The sequence below is a fragment of the Ranitomeya imitator genome, chromosome 8 (assembly GCF_032444005.1).
Source record: "Ranitomeya imitator isolate aRanImi1 chromosome 8, aRanImi1.pri, whole genome shotgun sequence".
Taxonomy (NCBI): Eukaryota; Metazoa; Chordata; class Amphibia; order Anura; family Dendrobatidae; genus Ranitomeya; species Ranitomeya imitator.
The window spans coordinates 194,989,868-195,008,543 of NC_091289.1; the positions used below are offsets into that span (position 1 = coordinate 194,989,868).

General features: G+C 44.8%; 1 protein-coding gene across 1 annotated transcript in view; it reads left to right on the plus strand.

Annotated features, from left to right (window-relative positions):
• The window catches only part of MIGA1 (mitoguardin 1), a 32,856-nt gene that overhangs the window by 9,042 nt on the left and 5,138 nt on the right, over positions 1 to 18,676 (plus strand). Inside the window, exons 6-13 of the mRNA XM_069738316.1 lie at positions 800 to 936; positions 1,709 to 1,832; positions 7,208 to 7,308; positions 12,255 to 12,373; positions 12,451 to 12,523; positions 13,245 to 13,331; positions 13,793 to 13,891; positions 15,517 to 15,651. Of these exons, the coding sequence (XP_069594417.1) occupies positions 800 to 936; positions 1,709 to 1,832; positions 7,208 to 7,308; positions 12,255 to 12,373; positions 12,451 to 12,523; positions 13,245 to 13,331; positions 13,793 to 13,891; positions 15,517 to 15,651 (875 nt within the window). The remainder of the gene's footprint in view (positions 1 to 799; positions 937 to 1,708; positions 1,833 to 7,207; positions 7,309 to 12,254; positions 12,374 to 12,450; positions 12,524 to 13,244; positions 13,332 to 13,792; positions 13,892 to 15,516; positions 15,652 to 18,676) is intronic.

Here is an 18,676-nt window from a genome sequence, read left to right on the forward strand (position 1 = left end):
ACCAGATAAACTATTACAACGCTTATCGACTTAACAATAAAAGAAGTTATACGTCATGGACAACAAGGAGAAAAATACTGAAAAGTGAAACGTGGCCTCCTGAGACTCTGTTGCGCAGTGACCTGCATAAACCTGGAGCCTCGTATCAGGGCGTGATGGCTGCGGAGCGATCTCAGAAGCTGGAGGGGCACAGACTATTTATTTTATGCAGTACTTCAGAGTTGCCACAAGAGGGCAGAGTTCCATTGATGTGAATGGTAAAGCAGCTGGTAAGAGGCCAGAAGCTGCCGATTGTTGTTTGTGGAAGAACCTAAGGGTAAGTTCACACTAGGAGTTTTTTCAGTGTTTTTTCTGCAGCAAAACCTGTTCTCTTGGCAAGAAAGATGTTGCAGAGAAAAAACAGGTTTTTGTTTCCTTTTATGGTGCGGTTTTGGCATGCTAGATTTGTCTCTTGTGCATGCTGATATAGTGTTTAAAAAAATGTCCTATTCTATAGAATCAGGTTTTGGCACGAAAAACGCAGCAAAACCCGATACTTGCATTTTTGGTGCATTTTTTCACCACCCATTCATTTCAATAGGTGAAAAATGCTGAAAAAAACGCTGAAAGAAGTGACGTGCTCTATTGTGCTAGAAAACATGCAAAGTCCAAAATCCTGATGACAGTAAACCATTGTGTGTGCCTGAGATTTCTGACATCTCATAGACTTTGAAACGCAGCTGAAAATTTGCATTAAAAAAACACAGCAAAAATGCGAAGTGTGAACATCTGTATAAATATATCTCTACCTTTTTTTAAGGGATGGAGTTATTTGAAGAGGCGCTGCGAAGGTGGGAACAGGCCCTCTGTTTCCGAAATAGGCAGGTGGAAGACGAGGCGAGCTGCGGATCCATCAGAATCGGAGCTGGGGACGCCATTGCTGAAGAAAACCTGGAGGTACTGTTGGCTTTACCAAATGCTTATATTAGGGGTCCTCCCATCTCTGACATTAATGGCCACAGGACAGATCTGAAATGTAGAAGCGGCCGCACATCCGCAGCTTTCTCCTTCATTTCTTTGAGTTCTGAAACTACGTGAGAACGCTTTCTCGGATATAATGGAGAGAGGACCTCAGCGCTTTACTCCCAGCGATCTCGGGTTGTTCCGCTGCTGCAGTCACTAACGGTCAGATGAGATTTGCAAGAACTTGGAGGCGAGTGACCAATTCTCCTGCAGCGCCTCCGCAGGAGGAGTTAAGCATTACGTGGCGCCCTTGAAGTAAATGGACGATTGTGTAGTGCAGCGAGAGCGACCTTCTTTATAGCCATTCTCTGCTCTCAGACAAGCTTTAAGGGGTATTCCCATATTATATCGAGATGTCTGATCTCCGGGATATGCCCTCTTTTTATCTTTGGTGGGTTTCACCTCCACGGGGCCCCTGCAGGATGAAGGGGCCACTTTGCTGATTTAACACTGCGTCCTCTTTTTCTATCATGCCCGGCTGTGAGGGTCCTGCTGCCGGCTCGGGGGAACGCTGCTGTATCCTGCTCAGTACGAGGCTTGGCGTCACTGCAAAGAGAAAAAAAAAATAAAGGGGTTGTGAACCCACAACATCATTGAAGCCCTTTTATTTTGCCGATTGGTGGGCTCCTGGACATTTTAAAGTGATAATATGTTAATTTTTTACATAGGAACGTCCCTTTAATTGACTATAAATGTCGACTTCTAGGACATCATAAGTGCGGAGTTCATCCATAAGCTGGAAGCCTTGCTGCAGCGGGCATACCGCCTTCAGGAGGAATTCGAGGCTTCGCTCGGGACCTCCGATCCAGCATCACTGGCCAATGACATAGGTAAGACACGAGGACTCCACCTGTGGTGGGTGCAGCGATTGGCGCGGACGCTCCTGCGGTGCCTTCTCCTCTAGAGCAGGGGTCCCCAACTCCAGTCCTCAAGGCCCACCAACAGGTCATGTTTTCAGGATTTCCTTTGCATTGCACAGGTGATGCAATTATTACCTGGGCAAGACTAAGGAAATCCTGAAAACATGACCTGTTGGTGGGCCTTGAGGACTGGAGTTGGGGACCCCTGCTCTAGAGTGCAGAACCAGTAATTGTAGCTGCTGAGATCTTTTTGATGTTCACAGCAGCACAGAGTATTTCAGGAGCTAGAGGTTCAGATCTTGTCACAATCTGCATCATTCCAGCTCTGACTCATATCCTGCTTATATCCGCAAAATGTCCATTAAAAACCCAGTGCATGCTGCAATTACCCTAAGGCTATGTGCACTCGTTGCGGAATGGGGTGCAGAATTTTCTGCACAAAATCCGCATCTCTTGGCAGAAACCGCAGGTGCAGATTTGCTGCGGATTTCGTGCGGTTTTTATGCAGATTTTGTGCGGTTTTTACCACTGCGGATTTCTATCATGGAGGGGTGCAGAAACGCTGCAGATCCGCACAAAAGAAGTGACATGCACTTCTTTTAAATCCGCAGCGTTTCCGCACGGATTTTTCCGCACCATCTGCACAGCTTTTTTTTCCCCTTTGATTTACATTGTACTGTAAATCACAGTGCGGATCTGCAGCGTTTCTGCGCGGAAAAATCTGCTGCGGATCTGCACTAAATCCGTATCGTGTGCACACAGCCTAAAATAGTCTACAAAGGCCTCAGATTTTCTGTTCAGATTGGACAGAAGTGGTACTACACCTTATACTAGTAATAAACGGCTGCAGGTAACCTTTAATATCAGATTTTTGGCACCGGTCTAGAATCGGATGATCTTACAATGGGGTCAGGTATTTCTTTACAGCCCTTAGAGATTCTTACAGAGATAAAATCTCCTTTCCTGCAGCCAAAATCTGCATTTGCTTTTCTATAAATTCTCACATGAAGTCTGGGAAATGTGACTCTCGATGTCTGGGGAGACGTTTACTAAGTTGTAAATTGGAGGAAGAGTCGCCATTCAGTCTGTATTGTTCCGCATTTGTAAATTTAATAAAAGGTGTGAAAGTGGAACTATACCCCCCTATCCAGCGCGAGAGTGACAGAGTATCCTGAGCGCAGGTGCAGTCCTAATGTTTCTTCATTGCTTGTAGGAAGGATCATTTGTTGCAGCACATGGGAGAGTTTTCTCACGTGCTGCATCGGAGGGCGGGGGAGGTTACACTCGGAGGGTCCTGACAGCTGACATCTGCTATTTTCAGCTCCAGATAATAAATAAAGTATCACATTCTTTATCCCCTGCTGTCAACTCTGTAACAAAAAAATAATAATAAATAAAAATGACAGAATTGCTGCTGTTTGTTCGACTCTCAAAAAAGCAGCAAAAAGTGATCTAAAAACCAATGTATCTAAAAATGGCGCCAGCCGAAGCCGCTTCTCGTCAGCACTGAACAGTCTCTTCTAAAACTCCATTAACGGAAAGATCTAAGAGTATGGCAACAAAGTTTCAACCTGGGAACAGGATAGGTTGATAAAGGCATGCTGAGGGTTGTAGTGTAACCCCGCGGGCGCTCTGTATACGAGCACGCCGTCAGACGAGCACGTGCCAGGAGCCGCAGCACAGAATATGACATGACTCCTCGCAGCAGACTTTCCTCACCAGCCGTAACCATGTTAAATTTAGGCTTCTGATGTTCGCTGCCGTCTCCGTCCTCCACCTGCCGCAATTACTCAGACACTTGTGAGCGGGATGTGGACTAGCGTTGTAATCACGCGGATGGTTACTCAGTGGATGGAAATGATGTCTCATCGTAGGGGCGCACATCGTCATCAACCCCTTTTGTGCTCATGTGACTCTCTGTAATAATCTCTATTACAGACCTATGGCTAATGTTATTATTGCACCGTGCCTTTAAGACACTGCCCTTCTTCAACCTACAAAATATCACTTGGAAATGAATCCTCCAGTCCGGTTATACAGATTCCCTCTAGCTGTCCATTTCTACCTGTTTTTATTGAATTCCCAGTAGGTTCCCAGCAATGAGAATCGCCTTATCATGGCTGCTGGGTACGCATGAATTGGCCAATTTGTGCACTAAGTTTTCTCCATTTTTAGAGTAATGTAATTCCTATTTCCTATATTTCATGTTTGCATTCTATAGCGCTGCAGAGTGCTACTTTATTTCTTGGTTATATATGGAGATGGAAACTCTTGGTTCGCACCTGTACACACCTGGTTTCTGTTTGGAAGCGGCGGTCAGTCTTTTTTTTGTTTTTAACCCTCATTAATGGCGGATCGCCCTTTCTAACATTTACGTCTATTAGCTGTTTCACCAGCACAAAGCCCCATAATTATCAAAATCATCGGTGTGGGTTTGGCTGTGCTGCGGCTGCAATACGTGAACCTTTTCATTCCCTGAGTGTGTAAATAGCTTTAGTGTTGGTCGTTTTCTCACTAAACAGCACCTGGTCTCGGGGCAGCTGCACAGACTGTGTGGGACCTTCCTACGATGCCTGGGTATATGGAAGCTGCTATACTTCTGCTTTTATAAAATGCGGCTCTTCTCGCAGCCCAAGCTCAGAATCATTTGGTAAATGTTGTAACTTTGTCTTCATGCAGCTACCACTAGGGGGAGCTAAGTACAAACAGATATGTACAGCTGCTCCTGCATTAATATATATGGAGTGAGCGACCCCTAGTGGCAGCTGCAGATACAAAGAACGCTGGGATGGCAGGAGTAGTTTAGTTTAGTATCAGCAATCTCCTGATACGGCATTTGATAACCGAAAACTATTTATGACTTTCCTTGGAACAGCACAGCCTGGCAGACAGGTAATGCAGGAAGAGGGCAGTGTATAATACCGCACAGTAAAGCCCCCCGTCACACACAGCGAGATCGCTAGCGAGATCGCTGCTGAGTCACAAGTTTTGTGACGCAACAGCGATCTCATCTCGCTATGTGTGACACGTAGCAGCGATCAGGCCCCTGCTGTGAGATCGCTGGTCGTGTCGGAATGGCCTGGGCCATTTTTTGATCGTTGAGGTCCCGCTGGGTAGCACACATCGCTGTGTTTGACACCTTACCAACGACCTCGCTGACAGGACGTCCCATTGAATCATCATGAAATAGCATCGTTCTACAGGTCGCTACAGTTCGCCGCATCGCTGCTGCGTCGTTGGGGAGATCGCACTGTGTGACATCTCACCAGCGACCACATAGCGACGCTTGAGCGATCCCTGACAGGTCGTATCTTTGTCGGAATCGCTCAAGCGTCGCTATGTGTGACGGGGCCTTAGTGCACAGAACGTCAGGTATGATCTGCATTTTAGGTCAATGTCATTGTGGTAAATAATCAGATCCTGAGTCCGGCGGAGGAAACGCAGACTCCCATGTGTAACGTCTGAGGTTTAGACATCATGATCTATAACTCTGTTCTCCCCAGAACCGATCTCAAGACTCAGAATATAATGGAAGCCATCCAGGGGGTGAAACGTTTCCTTCTCCATACAAGTCCATGAAATCCCCCGTACACAGAGCAGACAGTATTATGATTTATGCATGGGTTTAATATTACTGAAAATATTCATTAAACTGAAAAGGCAGATTTCCTGAGTCCGCTGACGGCTGCCGAAGTGTACGATTTCTGGATGACCCGGGGGGCAGCGGTGTAGCTTGGGTTGGAAAATACTGATGCAATTATAGTATGCGCTCTGACCTCTTGGGGTTTTTTTTTTCTGACATGAGACACATCATTTTAAAACTATTTTTTTCTTTCTTTTTTTATGTAACAGTTTTATTACCCTAGCCCTGATGCTATCCCTAGCCCCGATGCTATCCATAGCCCCGGTGCTAACCCTAACCCTGATGCTATCTCTAACCCTAGCCCTGATGCTATCCATAGCCCCAGTGCTAACACTAGCCCTGATCCTATCTCTAATCATAGCCCTGATGCTATCCCTTGACCCGATGCTATCCCTTGACCCGATGCTATCCCTTGACCCGATGCTATCCCTTGACACGATGCTATCCCTTGACCCGATGCTATCCCTTGACCCGATGCTATCCATAGCCCCAGTGCTAACGCTAGCCCTGATGCTATCTCTAACCCTGATGCTATCTCTATCCCTTGCCCCGATGCTATCCCTTACACCGATGCTATCCCATGCCCCGATGCTATCCATAGCCCCAGTACTAACCCTAACCTTGATGCTATCCCTAGCCCTAGTGCTATCCCTTGCTTTGATGCTATCCCTAGCCCCGATGCTATCCCTAGCCCCGATGCTAACCCTAGCCCCGGTGCTAACCCTAGCACTGGTGCTACTGCTAACCATAACCCTGATGCTATCTCTAATCTCTGATCTTCTCCCGAACCCAAAATCTGCATTTAGCCACACAAATTATGTGATTAATAGCTGGATTGCTGCCGGCTGTTGTCCTCGGGCAGTGTCCCTGGCAGATAATTTGTCCTATATTACCCAGGTCAAAACTAGACTGGAAATGAGAAGTTGTGGGGGCTTCATCGTTTCTGTTATTACCTTATTAATCAGATTTTTGCATACAGATTACAAAACAACATATGTAACTGATCCATAGAATAGGTGACATTTGTATAATCATGGAGGGAAACAACATTGGGCCCAAAGTCCCGTGTGTGAGCGGAGCAGCAGTGCACGTGTGTGACCACCGTCTTATTCGAAGAGTAGTGGAAGCTCCTTATATTGCCATAAATCGCAGCTGGAACTGGCAGAGGGGCTGAACAGCCAAATTTGAGCCTGCAAGGTTCCTTTATGTGCCGCCACATTCTCATTGTCTTCTATTCAAATAACATATGTGTTTCCTGAAATACTCTGTGCTGCTGCGATGTGTCCCATCTGCTTCTTTATCGCTCGCTTAGTAACTGTCTACTTTATAAACTGAAAGAAAAGATATAGGTTAATAATAATAAAATATAGAAAACGTATGTTCAGTTTTAGATCCCAGCCTCCCACAAACAAGGTCCGGCCCTGTTACTTTGTTGCTTTTAGGTCTGTGAAAATTAAAGGGCTATTCCCAAAATAACAAGTTATTCCCTATTAGGACGGTAGGGATTTTTTTTCTAGCACGCAAAGCAATACATTAGTGATCCTGTGATAAAACTGAGCTACGAGATGTCAGAGCTACAGGAAGTGTTGTCATAGGGACACAGGTAGAGGAGTTCAGCCATGTTTCATTGCAGAGAAATAATCTCACCGTGTCCATGAAATAATGATAATCTGCCGTTATTTTTGCTTTATTCTTTGTGAAGACAAGGACACGGACATGACGATGACGGATAACGGAGGGGATTTTGGGATGAGAGACACAATAAGCATCGCTTCAAACGACTCTTTCACGTCTGCCGCAGAGGTAGGTGCGGGGTGCTGACATACTCTATTGCTATATGGCCCCTTTTCCAAGTAGGACAGAATGTAAAAAGGCAAAGTACCCACCAAAAAAAAAAAAGTTTCCCAAACTTTTCCCAGTAACCAGTCCATGAAAAATGGAGAGAGACAGATTGTACCAACGTGTCATTTTTTGCCGACCCATTTGCAAGAGTAGGGCACGTCTATACTGTTTGATGTAGACCATTGATCTAAGCGTGGGGGTCCTAAGACCTCCTTTGTGAATAGAATGGTAGTGCGCATGTGCAACCTCCCCGCAGTTCACTTTCTACTGTATCGGTGGTTGCACATGCTCACTACAGCGCCATGGGTACAGGTGTCATTGAGCCCCCTGCTCTCTAGATAGCCGGACCCCCGGGATTATACACCATCACCTTCCTTGTATGCAGTGTTAATGGGACACCCATTAGGACACAGGACTGTGCTGGGTCCTGAAGAGGAGTATGAAAGTGCGGGTTTATCAACTGGTTTGGAAGTTTCACCCTCTTCTTCAGGACCCTCCACAGTCCTGACACCCTGCATAACAGCGCTAATGAGTATTGTATGCAAGCTGTCAATCACAGCCAGGGAGGCCGGACTGATCCAAGGAAAGAGACACCTGCCAAACTGGAGCTGCTTCATTAGCATATGAGTAAGAGCGCATTCTTCCAGCATTGCAGAAATCTGCACCCGAAGCCTTATAGGAGAGTTTGGGGACAATGTGGAAACGAATGCAAATCTTGTACCTAAATTCAGTGAGTTCTCTGATTCTTTGTGACTTCCCGGTGTAATGTGCGGCTTCCGTCCCTGCCCCGAGCAGGAATGATTGCAATGTGCGTGTGACGGTAATAATAAACCGGTTTCTATAGACAATGCAATAAAATAGATATTGGTTGAACTTGACACCGGACCCCCCCCCCCCCCCCGTTTCATCCTCCCCCTTCCTTCCCATCACACGGATTTCTAGGAATTTTTTTTTGAGGGAAAACATTTGCTGAAGAATTCAGCTGTTCCTAAATGTTTCAGGATCTCGGAATATCTCTGTGTGCAGACAATGGCGGTATACACAGGGACAGGCTCTCTGAATATGAAGGTCAGATATTGAAGGAAATGTAGAAAAACCCGAAGCTGCGGGGACCCTGGTATTGGCCCCTTTACATTACATTAGTATGGAAACATACTGGGACTCACCGGCGGTAAATCACAAATGTGATTGTCAATGCCCATGTGACATGAATTAGCCAATGAATGATGACTTCAGTGATTTATAAAGCCACATGGTCGCCCCTGTTCCTTTATTACAATGGTGAAGACAGAGGAGCGGTCTGAGGACATCAGAACTGCTATTACTAGCAAACACTAGACTTAGAAAAAGTATAAAGCCACCTCCAAAGACTTTGGTGTCCCAATTTCAACAGTGCGCAATGTTAAAAAAAAGTTGCCAAGCATGGGACCATCAATAACCTCCCTGGAAATGGGGGAAAGAGGAAAATTGACAAGAGATGTGTTCGAAGGTTGGTGAAAATGGTTGAAAAAACACCACGTTAAACATCCAAAGACCTGAAGGCCAACCTGGAACAGTATGGGGTCATGGTTTCTACAAGTGCCATACGCCGCACACTAAACCAAGCAGAGCTTTATTTGTTGAAGGCCAAGGAAGAAACCATTGCTGAAGAAAAGACATAAAAAGGAACGACTGATCTTCGCCAAAGAGTACCTTGACAAACTACAATCCTTCTGGGAAAATGTTCATTGGACAGATGAAAGAAAATTAGAACTTTTTGGCAATGCAAAGCAACAGTTTGTTGACAGACAGCGTAATGAAGCATATATGGAAAAGAACACCCTACCAACAGTAAAGCATGGTGGAGGATCCATAATGCTGTGGGGTTGCTTTACTATTATGTGTTTTCTGTTATTGAAGGACTTGACCATATCACAGGAATCATTAAATGAGAGAATTATAAAGAGATTTAGAGTGAAATGTCCTACACAGTGTAAAAAAACTTGGTTTGAGTCGAAGATCATGGGTCCGCCAGCAAAACAAAGACTCTAAGCACACATCCAAAAGTACACAGGAATGGTCGAAAAAGAAAAAATGGACCGTTTTAAAACGTCCAGTAATGAGTCCTGACCTCAATTCCATTGAAAATCTTTGGGGTAAGCAGAAATTAGACCTTGGGGGGAAAGAAAACCTTGCAAACATTCAAGACCTTAAACAAACTGCAAAGGAAGTGTGGGAGAAAATACCACCTGAGAAGTGCAAGAAGCTTCTAGATGGCTGCAAGGAACGTTTGGAGGCCGTCATCAATGCCAAAGGAGGTGGTGATGGCGAACTCAGTCGAGGGGTTCAAGAGAGGCCTGGATGTCTTCCTGGAGCAGAACAATATTGTATCATACAATTATTAGGTTCTGTAGAAGGACGTAGATCTGGGGATTTATTATGATGGAATATAGGCTGAACTGGATGGACAAATGTCTTTTTTCGGCCTTACTAACTATGTTACTATGTTACCCAAGAATTAATTAGGGGCTTTTATTGCGGCACATGCTGTATATTTTGTTTCTTCTTTGAAATTGCAACATGTAAGTTGAAAAACAATGTTTTATTGTTGTATTACTTTGGACCAGTAATTAAAAAAATCCAGAGGATATAACAATAGCACGTTTTTATTTATTTCTCAAGATATTGTACAGTCTATGAAAAAATGAAGGGGTGCCAATAACGATGAGCAGGACTGTATATCATAGGTATTTGATGTGACCCTTATCGGCCACCGTAGGCATGTGCGTCAGGTTAATTGCATTTTTATTTGCAGCCCCTGCTTTGCTGGGAGAGTCCAACCCAATAAGAAGACAGTTGAGCATCTCCCTGCATGCTCCGTGCTTGCTCCCTGCATGCTCCTGTCTGGCTTCAGTTGCAGTTGACAGTTGGAGAGTAGACATGGAGAGCAGGGGGCTGACCGCCCGGGTGGGTGTAAGTACGGCTTAGTTGACTTGTACACGAACCACCCCATGTCATATAAGGAGGGTGTCCTGTCAGTAGATCCCGTACATATCCAAAATAGTTAGCCTATCAATTCAGGATGTCCTTTATATAAAACGGTATTCCCACTTTAGATGTTTATGACATAAGAAGAAGCTCTTCAAACTTGTAGTCTCAAAAAAAAAAAACCTTTCAAAGCTGTTAGATCATAAATGCAAGTGATCACCTCCCCACTGGATACAAAATAGCATGAAGAAGACCCGGGGGTCCGTCTGTTGGAATCCCCACTGATCCCAAAAACAGGGCATCGGGGATCACCATTTGAAAGCGTTTTGGTCCCACTTTGTGCCCCACCGCTCTGTTCATTATATATGGTACTGCTGGAGACAGTCAGATACCGCGCTCCTCGATCTCTGGCAGTCCTGTAGACCATGAACATAGCAGTATCAGGTTGGTTAGGGGCTGATGGCGGCAATCCATGTCGGAATGGCCGTATAATCCTGATATCAACATTATATGAGTCCAGTTATAGAATCACTGAACTAAAGAGTCCGATGTATTCAGGCTCCACCCACCCTGACTGACGACAGCATTGTGAGCAGCAAGGAGGAGGGACTCTGAGGAGCTGTCAATCATGCTAGGTGGGCGGAGACTGAGTTTACACTTTCAAAAAGGATTACACAGCAACATAAATACACTTGCCTCATCAGGTCTAAGACACCTGTTTTTAATTGTATTCAGTTTGTTGTGGGAAATCTGGTGACCAGTCCAGCTTAAGGGTTCATCCTTGTGACACATACCCTTTAAGAACTTCCCGATGATTACTGGACAGTGTGGATCTTCTGCACATGGTTTAACTCGACGGATTAGCTTGGGAGTCGTACTCTAAACATCAGAAGTCGGTATGTTGCTCATTTCTGGAAAGTCTCCAGCCTGACTGGGATTGTAGCCTCGAGACATAAATATTGCGAGGAAATGTCTGTATTTCTGGATGACATAAATCATGAGAATATGGTGAGGATATACATTATTGCTGTTGGATCAGCGTCCAGCAATTTTTATGGTCGTGATATTTCCTGTTTTACATCCGGTGATGATAAGAATGACATTATATCGGCCGCTGACCGGGATTCATCCTCCTATTGGGGACCTGCTGGTGGTCTTCTCACATTAACACAATTAGGCCATGTTCAGACACCGCAGATTTAATGTGCTGATTCCAAACTACAAAACAATTAGATGAGGTTTACAAAACCATATTCAACATGTAAGGGCAAAAATCTGCACAGATATTTGGGCATGGAACAGATCTGAATATTCACAAGATGTTCATTCATCACAAATTTCCCTCTATGCAATGCACAAGATGGGATCTGGATGACGTCCACCACTCAGTGCAACACTGGTAGGATTTACCCCAAGCATTGTGCTCCAGAACCGGCTTTATGTAGGATGGAGCCACGTGCTGTTCCGCATCCAGTGCCATGCAGTATGGTGCCTAACCACAATGCAATACAGCGTTGCATCACTACAACGCCCTGCAGAAATACTATGATGTTCTGCGCCTGTGTAGCAGAGCCACTCGATGCCGAATGTAAATCCCATATACTGCTCAATAATACCAACATATGTGGAAAGCTGTGTCCGTCCTTTTAAGATCTGGAGTTTTTCTGTTGCTGAGCTCACCGGCCTTTTCACAGTCATGGAGTGAAATGATAAAATTGTCTCCCGGCGGCCACCACCAGGGGGAGCTCCCTGTATACAATTGGAGGAAATGCTTAGAAAAACATCAGTGTAGTAGAAGAATGCACTAGTGCTGTATTCCAGGGTATTAGTAGAGTGCCAGCAATGAACCACCTGCTGAATCAGGTTTTCCGGATTATTGGAATTCTTTGTACCTGCAGCTTTCCTGTACTAATATAAGGTGTATGTTCTGCTTCCCCCAGCTCGCTGAGCACCGAGAGATGATGGAGACCACTGACTTGCCGTCCCTCTACCACTGCCCTCTGTATGAGGACGCCATGCTGCTAGCGGAGGAGGGCAGGATATACTGCAGAGCACTAAGGTGAGCAGCGGTGGAGACGTTGTGCAGTTTCTGTGCAGGCAGCAGTATTGATCGGTGCATTGATTTCATTTCTCTAGGACCGACTTGCTGGAGTGCGGAGGGGACAGCGATTTTCTCGCGAAGCTTCACTGCATTCGTCAGGCTTTTCAGGTAAACCTGTATTCGGGGATGTAGACTTCATGGTCGTCTGAAGATCTTTATTCGCTTACAGCTTGAAGATTTCCAAAGGCACGGCAGCGACGGAGGGGTGTACTGACCTTGTAGGAGGCAGTGACCTGCCTATGTATTTATAGCAGCACAGAGCATTTCAGGAGAGGAGCGTGCTAATTCTGTAGGAGGCAGCACCCATATGTGTATTTGCAGCTACACCAAGTATTTCAGTAGAGGAGGGATCTAATCCTATAGGAATCCATGCTTTGTGTTTGCATTTGTAGCAGCACAGAGTATTTTAGGGATCTTGTAGCCTAAAGCATTTCCATAGAGCAGTGTGCTGATCTTGTTTGAAATTGTGCTTAATTCTTTGATTCATGGCAGCACAGAGTATTTTAGGAGGAGTGTGCAGACCCATTATATCTGTCAGTAGGCTGAAGACATTGCTGACCATGACCATTGAGCATCATGCAGATGGCACAGCCCGTGAGCACAGTGGTAGCGGGCAGCGTGACAGGCGGCTCATGCCAGTGTGCGGCTAGGACGACCCCCACATCTCGCGCTGCCAGGCAGAAGTTCGTGCGAGTACGGGAGGCAGTTTTCCCTGTTTGCTGTTTTGATTAGCGGTGATATTAGGACGGGCGCCCTTGTGATTTATGGCAATGGTTCCCGAGGTCACAGTGGAGTCCTGCCAGTCTGATTCTGACATTCCCTTTTACAGATGATACTCTCAAAAGTCGAAAACAGGGAATTTTTAATTCACGTCGGCAGAAAAATCTTATCCTCTTTGATCATCAAGGCCAAAAAGGTACGTTGTCATCAGCCAAAAATGGAAGTGGGCGCTCGGTGCGTTCACAGTATAGTACAAAGTATTAGCTGAAAATAAGCGTATATCCTATAAAATATGTCCTGCACGAAGCCCTTATAAGAAGGCCCCCATTATGGTGGTGGGGTTTTTTTTAAACTAAAAATTTCTGAAAAGTTGTTCTCATTTTTTAAATCTATCCTTTGGCAGTCAGAGCTGGAAAAGTAATCAATTCTTGCAACCTTCTGCCGCCACTAGGGGGCGTTCAGAAGCTTTCTGCATACAGCTAGTGACATCATTGCAGTTTGTGGGAGAAATTAATCTGTTTTGGGGGTGACATTACTGCAATTTGCGGGCCACTTTGCTTTTCCGGTGACCTCATTGGTTTTTTAAATGTGGCTGTGGAATTTAAGAACAAATGAACTGATGCATTTTTCCCTTACCTGCGTTCTGCGCATTTGTAGAATCCTAGGAAGTTTGAAGCTGCTTATGACGAGATGATGCGCTTCCTGAGCTTTCCAGACTCCTGGTCCACCATAGAAAATGAGCTGTTTGGACGAGGGGTGAGTCCCGGGAGCAGAACCCATCATATGACTCATCAGTGATAGGAGCAGTGTGGGCAGGAATATGCCATCCATAGTGGTCCTAGATATAGCGGGCAGGTTATAACAGCACTAATCCTAGCTGTATAGGCTCAGGTCACAACAACCGGATATATTTTCAATGGCTCCGATTCCGGCTATTCATCTCTTCATTGATTAGGTTATGAGGACATCATTAACCTCTTTGTGACAAGGCGCCTTCATTTCCTCAACTTGATCCAAGAGCCAGAACTTTTTTATTTTAATTTTTTTCCCCTTTGAAATAGCGTTATGAGGGCTTGGGTTTTTTTTGTGTTTGTTTTTCAAAATGAATTGCAGTTTTGAATGACACTCTTCATTTTACCATATAATGTACTGAAAAATGGGGGAAAAAGTGGAGTGGAATTGAAAAAAACATCAATTCCACCATCAGCCTTTGTTTTTGCAGTATTTTTTTTTTTTTTTTTTTTTAAGAACAAGCTGTAGTTTTTCTTGGTAACATTTCGGGGTTTTCAGTCTCTTTCTTTCCTAAATTTGTGGTGAATTGACTTCCCGACCCCCACAGAAAAAATATCAATTCTGCCATTTTTTTCCATTTTAGTTTTAATTATATGGGATGAATAATTTTATATTTTATTAGTAATGGGGCGATATCTAATATGTGCAGGTTTTTTTATTATTTCCACTTTCTTTGTTGTTTTTTTTTTTTTTAATATTTTTCCAATGTTCTTTGCATTTTGGATTACAACTAGTGATGAGCGAATATACTTGTTACTCGAGATTTCTCCAGCACGCTCGGGGGTCCGCCGAGTATTTTTAAGTGCTCGGAGATTTAGTTTTTCTTGCCGCAGCTGAATGATTTACATCTGTTAGCCAGCATAAGTACATGTGGGGATTCCCTAGCAACCAGGCAACCCCCCAATGTACTTATGCTGGCTAACAGATGTAAATCATTCAGCTGCGGCAAGAAAAACGAAATCTCCGAGCACTAAAAAATACTCGGAGGACACTCGAGCATGCTCGAGAAATCTTGAGTAAAGAGTATATTCGCTCATCACTAATTAGAACCCTTCAGGGACATGAACCTGCGATTGCTTGATTGACTATATAATACGGTATTGTTGCAGTGTATTGTATAAATACTGGTCTGGGCTTTATAGGAGTAGTAACATGGCGGACAGCTGCAATAGCAACCCATGGGTGTCTGAAGAGATCATCCCCGTTCTTAACCCCCTCATTGCTGCTGTCACAATTGATAGCGGCATCTAAGAGGCTGAACTTCTTTGATTGGAGCTGGCATTGATTGCGCATGTTACTCTCGGGTGTTGGCGGTGTAAACGCTGCTCCGGAGCTTGCTTTATGCCGTTAGTTTACATATCCGCCATATTGGTACACATCGATAATGGGTTAAAGGACATCTGCTAGTACGGACTGCACCAGGTGCTGGACTATCGTATATTCCAGATTACCAGACGTTAATTGCATTGGATTTCTAGATTAACAGGCTGGAAACACAAGTGCAGGATGTCTGTACAGCAGACTGAGTCGACCGTCCTGTACATTCACCAATCTCATATTGTCCTTCATGTCCATTTCTCCCCTTTCAGGTGAAGAACATTAATTTTTACGACATCTTCTGGGACTTCATTGTGATGGACTCTTTAGAAGATCTGGAGAATCCGCCATTGTCGATTCAGAATGTAGTGAAGAATCGCTGGCTGAACTCCTCCTTTAGAGAAACGGTGAGTTTCCTCTATATATAGGTCGCCATTAACGGTGTCCGCAGATAATGACTGATAGGAACCTTGTCAGCCCAAGTGGCGGCAGATGAAGAGCGGACATGTCCGGGCTATGGTGCTGTCAGGCTTGGCAGGAAGCTGTCAGCACAAAGTGTGATCCAGTGCAGAGCGGCCTGTGCACACTGGCTGATGGCTGCCAAGGCCTCCCGGGTCGGACTTATGTGAGTGAGGCCCAGTGATGAGGGACATTCTCCAGAGCTCCTAGCAGCAACCAATCACAGCTCAGCGTTCATTTCCCCAGAGCATATAATGAAATAAAAGCCAATCGCTGATTGGTTGCTATGGGTGACGAGGCCTAGTTCACTGTTGTGATAAATGGAGCCTATTGTAATTTAGAAAGCAGCAGGACTTTAGTAGAAACGCCTAATTTTCCACAAACTGGGAAAACCTTTTACTTCTTTTATTTTTTAATATCTGGGGAAGTTTTTTTTTTTTTTTTAATTCCATGATGCAGAGAATTTTAATTTATTTTCCTTCTCTTTTTTTTTCAGGAGCCACAACTTATCATTTTTCCATCGTCATAGTAGAATCAGGGCTTGTGTTTTGTTTTTCTTTTACAGAACGAGTTGTAGTTGTGGATTTCCCCATTGTTTTTACCTTATAATGTTCTGTAAACCTCCATATGTATGATGAGCATAGGGGTCTACAGGCCAATTAGCACGTATAAATAGAAGAAAAACCTATGAGGAATAAGTGCAAGGCAACAGTAAGATCATGATAAAAAATACATTTTATTAAAAATGTTATTGAAAAAAAATGTAGGACATAAGATAAGCGAAGCTGAGTAAGCGTAATACAAGCAGCGCGACACAGATTATATAGGTATAAGCTTAGTGCTATGTGACAGGTACTTAGATAGTAAAACAGGGGTAAATACAATGGTATTAATAAAAAATGCAATGTGTAATCCCAATATTACAGACGGACACCAGTGTATATAGGATAAAGTGTGAAAAAGGCTCAGCATGTCAAAGTAAGGTATCATGGAGTAGAAAAAGTCCCATAAATAGTAGATGTAAACATGCACAGTGGCATAAGAGTCTCATCGGTCAATGAAAAAACTGCGTTTTGCACGTAGCTATGTCAAGGGGTGCGAACGAAGCTAGGTGCGAAACGCGCTTCTGGTGCCGTTCTTTTGTCTGGTGGAGACAATTGTCGTATTTGTAGGCTGTAATGTGAACATTAAGAGCATGTATTCTCTGGTCAGTCCATTTCCTTACTCTGTGGTCTGCAGTGCCTCGAGGGTCTCATCCAGCTATTTCTCAGCACAAAGTGCAGAACACGCATCCCCCTCCCCTTAACTGTGCAGTGCGATTCCCCAGTGGTCCCTGTGGTCAGATCACTAGGAAGGAATGGCGGATTGGTGTATACCCCCCCCCCCTTTTGCATGGTAATTAGGGAGTAATTATTATTGCAGTCTCTGGTCCTACAGGAGGAGGAATGGAAGCCGCCGGGTGCTGTGGACAGTACCGTATCTGCCGTACCCTTACGTTAATGCCTGAGTCCATATTTGGGCAAATTACTGAATAAACTATTTAATGTTTTGGCATCAGAAACATTTAAGAAAAAAAAAAAGTATCATATGGCTTCTCCACATTCCTCTATTTTTTGTTGGAATGATCGCCTTGGTTTTAATGCTCAGTTTGGCAGAGGATGCGGTATAACGGCAGAAGAATGCAGAACATACGAGCAGAGAGAGACGCGCCATAGACACATCTGCCCCGAAAGCACGGCCAGTGTCTTCAATTATCAGGAGCCGCCGCTCACACTCTTTCCCCGACTGGGGATGACTCCGTGTGACATAAAGCAACATTTCTATTATGGAATTGCACTCTGAGCAATTGCCCATAATGTGCTCGATATAAAAATGCAGATTTTAAGCTGAAGCCAGAATCGGATTAGAGAAGAATATATGAGGGAAGGACGGACACTTCCACTTTGTGCTAGATCCACATCAGCCATTTAGAATATAATTAATCCATCAAAATAAGGAAGTCTGCTCATTAAAGGGGTATTCCATTTTTTTTTTTTTTTTTAAATGACAGTTTTATTGTGTTACAATATTGCCAATCACCCTCACACAGCCGTTCCACCAGTGATCCTTCTGCAGCTCTCCTGAGTCTCTTTTGTTACCACAGGACCGCTGCAGTCAATTAATGGCCGCTAGAGTTGGTGTGAGGCCACGGGTCCATCGTCCACGTCGGTAATCTGTAGCCCCTGGGGGACTAATAACTGCGCTGCTTTCTTTTGATTAGTTGGGATGGCACAAGAGCGTCACACAGATATGTCACGCCAGGACGACTAATCAAAGGAAGAGCCGCAGATGCCATCGGGTAAGAGGCGGTTCTCGGGACCCCCATTAAGCAGTCACAGATTACAGATGTGACCACTGGACCGGGTCCTGTGAATGGATTAGTGGCCGCAGCAGTACTAATGGCATCATGGCTGAGCGGTGGTGCAGTACGGCAGGAGACGCTGTATGAATGCAGTTTTCACGTGCTGACTACACATAAACTAAGGCCTCTTTCACATTTCCGTCTTTTGCTGTCCGTCGCAATGCGTCGTCCTGTGCAAAAAAACTGCATCCTGCAAAGTTGCCCGCAGGATGCGTTTTTTGCCCATAGACTTGTATTGCCGACGGATCGCGACGTATGGACATGTGCGTCGTGTTTTGGCGGATCGTCGTATCGAAAAAACGTTCAAGGGAACGTTTTTTCGTACGTCAGATCCTGCAATTCCTACCGCGCATGCGCGGCTGGAACTCCGCCCCCTCCTCCCCGGGACTTCAGAATGGGCAGCGGATGCATTGAAAAACTGCATCCGCTGTCCACGTTGTGCCGAATTTTCACAACGTCCGTCGTTATGTCGCGCCGACGCTTTGTGACGGCCCCGTACCAACGGAAGTGTGAAAGAAGCCTAAGAGAAACGGCGCTTACAGTGAGGGTTTATGATATTTCCCAATACTGGC